Here is a 9,302-nt window from a genome sequence, read left to right as displayed (position 1 = left end):
AGGACTAATAAGGACAAAAGTCTGCTAATGCTATAGCATTCCTTTATTGCATGGGTGTCAAACTCGATTGTGTCACGTGACATATCGTGACGTATCACGATGTTTTTTGCCTTTGCAGAGCTGAGGTGGGCATGGCTTGCGGGTGATGTATCTGGCCTGCATCCCACCAGTTTAACACCCCTGCTTTATAGTTTATCTCCATCAACTTTTAAGAGGACATAGATCACAGACATTTTAAAATGATCATTCCCAAATCATGCCTCCCCTCCCCACCCAAAGTTTCAGCAATCTAAACCTCAGCTGTTAATGTTCTAAATTGGTTTTACCAAGCTTTTGTGGTTTGGGACTAAAAAGGTGCCAATGGGTTTTTCTTGGCATATTTTGTGCCTTGTGCAGAAAAAAAAGAATGAAAAATCTTTTAAGAATGTACAAAGTGCTTGGTAGTGCATAACCTCAACCAACCAACCAGTCTTAAAGAGAAGAGATTTTTAATTCCCAGAGAACACATTTTATTTCCTAAATATAGGAAAGTGATGTTTAAAGACTACACCCAAGTTAACTAGAATGGAAGATTGCAGTCAATATATTTGTGTGCCTATGGGTAGATGGGTTTATTAGCTATGCTGAACATTAATAAGTGGAATTAGTGAATCTTTCCAACCAATGTAACTTTATGGGAAATTTACCGGGATTTAAAATTGATACATCAAAACAAAAAGGGGTATGGTGGTTTAGAAAAGATTATTTTCTTCTTGACTAGAGTAAAAGAACTTATTTCTAGGATGAAGCCTGAAATATAAGGGAGAATTACTTGGTGTTGTTTCTAACCCTATAGAACAGCATTCTATTTTATTCAATAATTTTGATATTCTGACTATTATGTATGGGCTTCAGGCTATTTGGGCATCTATATTACACTGTGCTTGAGGGTTGGTAAAGAAATCCTAAGTGTAAACAGCTTGGATTGGAAGGCATTGATATAGCTATTGGAGCCTTAAAGGCTATTGTCCCAAAGGTAAAGCTTCAAGTGAAATTTGTTTAAACTTTCTGAATCTTTCTCCTGTCTACTTGCATCAGTCCTGACTAGAAAGTATCTTTTTTTTTTTTTACAAACAGCCTTTTTTTTGTTAGAACTGCAAATCTCAATATTCTAGTCAATTTGGCTAATGCCTGAGAATTTTAGAAAGCAACAGATATTATATCAGCAGATTAGGGAAGACTAATTAAATGGAGCTTATCAGAACTTTGATAAGTATGCCTCCATAAGTTGGCTGGAAGTTCAGGTATATAATATAGAGAGATAATTTTTAAATTAGAATAATTTATTCTTGGTGCCCTTGGAGCTAATAATTTGTTTCAAAACCCATAGATTGTCTGGCCGAGATTATGCTGTTAAAAACTAGGATTTATTTGCTTGATTAAGAATGCCCCAGTTCTGGAAATGCTTGGCACTGTAAATCAATTAAATCAAATATTTTGTGAAAATCTTTACCCAATATTTCTCTAATACCTCCACAATTATGACACCTGTGACACACATTAGATTTAACTGAGGTTTTCTCTAGCAAAAACATAAAATAAGGGTATAATTTATAATGTACATTTTAATTGAACCATATATATGTCTAGGCATATAAATCAGTGCTTAAAAGTGCCATATATATAGTTATAGTCCAAGCAAATAAATATAGGTTTAAAGGTGCATGTAGGTCTAGAGACGAATAAACCTATCTCTATGTATGTATCTATGATGCCCTCACTTTATTGGGCTATGGAAAAACAGTGGCATTGCTTACATAAGTTTTATGTTGTTCAGTTCCTTAACCTGGGAGACAGTAATGTGCTGATCTGGTTATGATGTTCTAGTATTTGAATATGGGCTGATTGTCTTTCTACATGTTGACTCTCAATCTCCCTTTTAAACAACAACTTTCTAAAGTGCAAATATTGGGAAATTACTTATACATATATGCCACTTATACACACAGACAGACAAGACACACTCAGACAGACAGACACACTCACACATTCACACTCACACATTCACACACACACACTTTCTGTTTCTGCTCATCCATCCCCACCTGGAACGTGAAGCATACTGCTACTATTGAGGGCTTCAACACCAGTTTCAACTTTTCCTGTGGAGCTTGTCAGTTCCCCAGTTCATGTAAACTTTGATGACTGTTTCACCTCCTCTGCAATTTGCATTAATCGGATCAGTAGGGAGCAGAGAACGCCCACAACTGCCAAATTGCAGGGGAGTTCAGAAAAATCTCATGTGTGTCTCCCTAGCCATGAAAGCTCATTGCAGCACCGAAGAGAATTACAAAAATATAGTTGGGCTAGCAATCCCACTTGAATATCACTTATGCTATGAAATGTCAGAAAATAATGGTTATCTTTTCTATCTATCACTATATATATATATATTGTTCTGTCCCATCCCCCTTCCCAGATTTTCTAATTAAAATTAATTTTCTGTTTTTTATTTATTTACATACACTCATATAATTTCTTCCTCTTGCCTGATGTGCAGAAATATTTTCTTTATGTGGGTTTATGTTTAAAGCCTTAATACTCATAGTCGCTACTTCTTTTGTGTTCTTGTCACTTGAAGGAATTACACATATTTTTGAAGCCTTGTACCATGATAGTGATCTTGGGAAAATCCAACATAAGTCAATAGGAATGAGTTGTGATTGGGCATTTATGTTTGAAAGACACCTCTTTGCCCTTAGCAATTCAACAGCCAACATTTTACACTTTTTTTTCTTCTAATTTTTTCCCATCTTTTTCCAAAAGAGACTACAGTACAGATCATAATTTTAGACGGTTTCCATGGAGTGATTTTAACATTCTTCTTTGCACCATTTTCCAAAGAAAGGGGTTTTCTTTAGTTGTAAAGTGACTGCCTTTCAATATGCAGCACTTTTCAGACCCTTCCAGTGGAGTTTGATCTTTTTAAAATCCCTCAAGACAACTCATTCCATCTTCAAACTCTACGTGAGCAGCATGGGATCAGTTCACCATTGTCTGCTTTCTCTCTCTCTTTGCTATTTTTCCTTTTCCGCCGGGTGCTTGCTTGGAATTGGTATGGCCTTATAGAGCAAGAGTTTGGTTGAAGCGTAATTGCAATCCTCTTCGCACATGGAATCACGAATCATTCCATTGGCTTTAGAATCTAAGCTGTTAATAGGCTAAAAAAGGTTTTGTTTTTTTCTTCTTCTTCTGTTTTTGCATTATAGTTAAGCATGAATATATATTTAATATATTACACTGCTTGGACTGCTGCTATAGCAATCCTAAATCTTGTTGCACTGTAAAATAGCTTGCCTTTCTTATACTCTCCCCACCTCAAGGTTTTTGTTTGAAAGCTTTCATCCCGTTGCCCACCCACCCTAGTTATCCCTCAGTTTGTATAATATTTTTAAAAGTCACCCACTTTTTTTTTTAAAATAGATATTGCCACATTCTTAAATTCATGCATCACTGCATTGCTATTGCACATGGTGTGTATAGAGTAACCATTTAGCTTGCCTTCGTCACACTCATCTATCCCATTGGAACTGTGCATACAAACACCTCCCACTCATGGCTTGTGTACATCTTCCCTTCGGACAATCTTGTAGATGATCCAGTAGAAAATGTTGAAGATGAGGAAAGCCATGGGGAAGGCAATCCGCGAGACCTTGTCTATTTTCTTGGCTCGCTGAACGAAAAGCTTGCGCATCTCATCGGGAGACTTGGAAGGGGGCGGCGCTGGGTTGGCGGTATTGTTGTTGTTGGCTCCTTTGACTGAGATGCCATCCTTGGCTTGCAGGCAGGCGGGTCCCATCCCATAAGCGGAAAAATTGAACCTGCCTTCTCCAGTGTCATCCTCCTGAAATATATTAAACATAGGGCTCTACTTAAAAATAAGATATAGGCAATGCACCCTGGCTATAAGGCTCCCTGCCAGGAATTGGGGATATGCATCAATGCTTTGGTTGTGAAGGACAAGCCTTCCTTGGAGAGACCAGCCTTATAGATGGGTGCAGTTCAATGCACAGAGGCAAAGCAGGGGATCCCTTTGGCATACAAATCCTTCTATTTCCTTAACTGGATATCCCCTGTTTTGCTTCTGCCCCTCCTCCTCCCCATCCAGACCTTTACATTTGGCTTGCCCGGAAGGAGGGGGCTCCATGGAACTCTTCCAGTCAAAGTCATCCCATCAATCCTGCTATAGAGTTGCATGGACTTTAAGCAAAAAAGGCTCATTGTTTAAAAGATATCCATACGAGGGATTTGTTTAATAGGGAAAACGTACTCCTGCCCTTCAGGATGTTCTTTGGGGTTTCTTTTTCCATGTTGTTTTCCACAAACCTAAAACTGGGCGAGGCACTTTTGGAGCAGCTACTGAATATGCTTTTTTAAAGTTAGGAAGCAAAGGCCTGAGGCAAAGGCCCCAGGATTTGCAATTAAGAGAAAAGATGGGCAGGATCATGCATGGAAGCAGAGCTGGGATTTGAACTTTTCCCTGGGTTTTGGTGGGAAGTGTCCATAGGTGGGCATTCCTTTATTTTTTCAGAATGGAATTCAGATTATTCTGCCTGGAAAAGTCCAGGAAAGTGGAAAGAGAGAAGAAGAGGAAGATAACTAGCAGCAAAGTGAATGGACCCAATGACAGTGACAATTGGTATACTGCTAGAAGAGCTGAAGGGCCAGGTTGGGAAGAAAAAAAAATCTATTTTTAATCATCAAGAGTTAACACTGACTTGACAGTACTTAATCAATCAAGAATATTTTAGTTGCTACATCACCTTTTTAAAAATTCCTCTTTTCCACCTCAAAACAAGAAACAGTGCCACTGGTTTTGAGTAACAATCCCAGTTGTCTATAGATATTCTCCATCATCCAGGTCATGGTTGTCCCAGAGGTGCTTTTCTAAAAAGCAACTAGACTTTTTTGGGTGTGTGTGTGTGTGGGGTTTCTTTGAAAATGTTTTGTTCCTCATCTAAGAACCTTCAGTTCAGAACTGAAGGTTTTTTGGATGAGAAGTGAAATATTTTCAAAGTTTTCAATTCTGAACTGAAAGTTCTTGGATGAGAAACAAAAGAAAAAAAAATGAAGAAAGCCCAGTTGCCTTTTGGAAAAGCATTTTTGTGACACCTTCCCAATTGACATTCAGCTGCATATTGAGAGGAAATCTGGGGACTACAGGTGGGACTCCACTGGCTTCCAAGCCTTAAATTCAGTGAATTGTAATCAGAGGAGTTCTGTGAGGATGTATGTGGGAAGGAAGGTGGAGATACCTCACTAAATACTGATTCAAGAAAAAGACACACACTAATAATGATTCCTAGGCCGTCAGGTAAACAATAACTACTATAGGAGAATAAACATGTAAATACAACCAGACAGAAGCTGGGAATGAGTAAGAGAGACTGTAGTCAGTCCAAACAATCAGAACAATTCTGGACCATTCAAGGTTTTAATGAAGTACAGATAATGAAGATTACTTGTTAGATAGCAGATTTAGTTCTTTTCTTCCTTTTAGTAATGATTTTCTTAAGTATAAAAAACTATTTGTGGATTTCTGTAATTTTTGCAAATCGCCAAAGAGACTCAAGAGTAAGGCATTGTTTTTTTGTTTCATGGGTAGAGTTGCTGGGAAGAAACTATTTGCTAAATCAAAATAAAAAAAAATACCCAGTGGGTTTGAATTGGGCACTGGAAGGATGCTTAATACAGAATACTGAACAACTCCAGTAATTCTTGCCTTAGATATAAGCTTCTATTTTTTTTGGGTGGGGGGGTGTTCATATAGCAATAACTACATGTGGAATATATACATATCAACATTCCTGGATGAAATACAATTTTTCCAAATTGTAACTCTAGAGTATTTCAGAATAAAAAGTGTTCTGATTTCTTATTTCTCGTGGCCATTAGTTACTCTTTCTTCTGGACTTTACTTCTGAGCCATACAGCCAGACTTTTATATATGGTTCTTTTCAAGCTTTTCTTTGTAGAATATCTTTTAAGAATGGCCTCGCTTTTCATATTGCATACTATGGATGAGTTGTACAGCCACACGTTTACAGCAAAGATGTATGAATGTTGTTCAGAATACATTGGTAGTTTGAACAAATAATGCTGTATGAAGCTTTGAATAATATAGCATTAGCTGCAAGGCATGGGGTTTACCTGAAAAAAAAAAACTTGTCAGTTGTCTTGGAAGCAGACAGGTTTGTGAGTCCCTAACTATATCTTGTGGGCTTCCAGTTCCTTCTGGTGCTAGCACTCCCAAGAGCCAACCAACCTCTTTTTTTAATCTACCCATTCTTTCCCTTTATACAGCTTCACATCAACCTAACGCAAGGAACCATGGCTGATATTTTCATTCATTTGTTTCAATTGGCAAATGTCTGAAAAATGGGATTCAAAGTGCTATTGGAGAAACATTCAAGTACTGGGACATGGACATTTGACATCCCCAAATTAAAAAAAAGTAATTTGTTATGCAACAACAAAAGTTAAGATTCTGCAGTTGTCCCGCACTGGGTGATACAAAAGCTTTTCTGAAATGTTCTCTTGGACATCTAATATTTTTGGTGCTTTTCAAGGTCTTGTTTCCATTATATTCAGGGATGGGATCTGACCGGTATAACTACAGATTCTGTTGCTCTGCGTCGCGTGCGCGAGTGCACTTTACGACCTGCTGAGCTGCCCGGACAGCTGAGCAGTGCTGCGTGTAAGTGCGCAACGGTTGGAAAAGCCCCATTTTCCTGCTTTTTCAACTGCAGCTGTGTCACGCAAAGCAGCTGCGGTTGAAAAAGCAGGAAATAAAGGTCAGGTAAAAGCCCGGGTGGGTGGGTGGGCCAAAACAGCAGCAGACATATAACCGGTTCTATGTATGCTCTCTGTTTGCTGCCTCTGATTATATTGGAAGAAAATGTTATCAGTAACATTTTCTACCATGTTTTGTATTCTCCCTAACTCTATTGGTTAATAATAATGGAACTGAACCTTCAAGTACTAGGGAAAAGAAATAATAATTTTTAATATTTAAAGTAGTATTCCCTGTTTCTAGGTATGCTTTTATTGTTCTACTACCGTGATGGCGAACCTATGGCATGCGTGCTACAAGTGGCACACAGAGCCATTTGTGCTGGCACGCAAGCTGCAGGCAAACTTAACCTCACTGCGCATGCGCGCGCGCCTCACAACTGATTTGTTTTGGTTGGTTTGAGGCCTTTTCCTGTAATACTGGAAGTGACAAAACAGGCCTATAATTTGGCCTGAAAAGCCTTGCAGAGGCTTTTTCCAAGCCTCTGGGAGGCCGAAAAAGGCCTCAAACCAACCGAAAAAAATCAGCGGTGAGGCACAGTGCGGGTAAGGGGGTGGCGGTGAGGGGGATTGCACGTGCATACGCAAGGGGCCTGGGAAGGGGGGGGTGTCCATTGCATTCTGGGTGCTGGCATGTGAGTGCGTGCGTGCTAGGGCACGTGCAATTTTTGACACAGGAGCCCAAAAAGGTTAGCCACCACTGTTCTACTATTTCTCTTCTTAGGGAACTGGTGGAAAACAAGAATAGATACTGAGAAACTGAGTAAAAGAAAAATTATAGCAGGAATCCTATCCTCCTGAACCCCACACAATTCTGGGAAACTTTTAAGTACTTTAATAACTCTATAATATATATATTCCTTTGAACTATTTCCATGCAAGGATACTATGTGTCCTTAATCAAGTTTAGGGTAAAAGGAAGTCAGGAGTTCATCCAACTATTATGTCTTCAATTTTGTTATCAGTCTAGGAAGAAATATTCCAATTTATTAAATGGCCATATTTAGATTACAGTGACACAGAAAAATGTGGGTTATCAAATTATGGAGTGACTTTTGCCATTTTAATTTATGAGGGAGATGAAGTGGTGAAAATTACCACATACTGAAAAAAATGAAGTGGGGAGCTAAGAAAAGGGAGGGGATGGGACTTGGCACTTCCTCACCTTCATACCATTTAAAATAAAACCAATCCACCATCACCCAAGACTAGGCACGCACGCCCCCAACTACCTCAATTCAAACTACAACTGGCCTTAAATGCAAGCTACTCAATGCAAGAAGCCTTATAAATAAAATACCTGAATTTCTCCTCTTACTAAATACAGCTAAATTCGACATCATATTTGTCTGTGAAACATGGCTCAACGCATCTCTCCCTGACTCCATTACCTCAGTAAGAGACTATCATGTTTACCGATCCTATCGTGAAATCCATAGAGTAGGTGGTGTTGCTATCTTCTATAAAAAGTCCTTACATCTAAAAAACATCCAAGTTACCCAAGAGCTTGCTCTTCCTGAGACCATTATCTGTGAACTGACCTTAAATATTCCATTTCGGTTCTTACTATGTTACAGAGCCCCTGATTATGACATTGAACATGTAAACAAGCTAAATAAACTACTGACATGGGCAGCATCCTGCCCACACACTTTTATCTTTCTTGGTGACTTCAATCTACCTCATATTAACTGGACCCTAAACGAATGTACAACTGAACCCTTCTACAATGCTGTAACAAATCTGGGACTAGTAACCAACAATACTAAGCTTAACAACTGCCTCGATCTCATCTTCTGTAATAGTTTGAATTCAATTTATGGAATACAAATTAAAGAACCCTTTTCCCACAGTGACCACAACATGATTGACTTTTGTCTCAACATACGTCCACACAAAAATCATCACAATGACAAAATCCCCAATTATAACTTCAAAAAAGGCAACTATGACCTTATAATCAACAATCTATCTTCCCTTGATTGGCAATTTCTATTCACTGGATGCAATACTGTTGTTAGGAATGTAAGTCACCTAACAGCTATTTGGGTTCGAAATCTATAAACCAGGATAGACATTTTAATACTGTATCTTTAAGAAAACACAAAACTGTCATTGGGTGTGGTTTCTCAAACAGCCATAAGATGGAGCCAGAAACCTGGGTTGTTTAGTCTTTAGTCTTAGTCTCAGAAGAAGTCTAAGTGAGTCTCTGTTTCCTTCTGTTGGAGAGTTTTGCCGTTCCTTCTAATGACTGTTATTCTTGGATTTGATGTAAGTCTGTTACTGAACTGTTTTTGACACTGGACTTTGTTATTGGATTATCCCTGGACTGAAAAACTGCCTGATTTTACCTGTGAATGACTTTGGACTCTTGTTTGAACTTTGCTTAAACGTTATCGAAAGTAAAAACCTACATTTACTGTACAGTGTATCTGTGTGCTGTGTGTGTATTATTCAAACACTACTCTCAA

General features: G+C 38.5%; 1 protein-coding gene across 1 annotated transcript in view; it reads right to left on the bottom strand.

The window, feature by feature from the left end:
- Positions 1 to 3,417: 3,417 nt before the first annotated feature.
- GLRA1 (glycine receptor alpha 1) overlaps positions 3,418 to 9,302 on the bottom strand; it is a 59,662-nt gene continuing 53,777 nt past the window's right edge. The window contains exon 9 of the mRNA XM_026685905.2: positions 3,418 to 3,907. Coding sequence (XP_026541690.2) covers positions 3,593 to 3,907 — 315 coding nt within the window. The 3' untranslated portion in view covers positions 3,418 to 3,592. The remainder of the gene's footprint in view (positions 3,908 to 9,302) is intronic.

Source organism: Notechis scutatus, chromosome 2 (assembly GCF_049901735.1).
Source record: "Notechis scutatus isolate UNSWTSFEM ecotype Mainland chromosome 2, rNotScu1.2, whole genome shotgun sequence".
Taxonomy (NCBI): domain Eukaryota; kingdom Metazoa; phylum Chordata; class Lepidosauria; order Squamata; family Elapidae; genus Notechis; species Notechis scutatus.
Note: the sequence above shows the minus strand (reverse complement) of the source record. Positions and strands in the feature narration are given on the sequence as shown.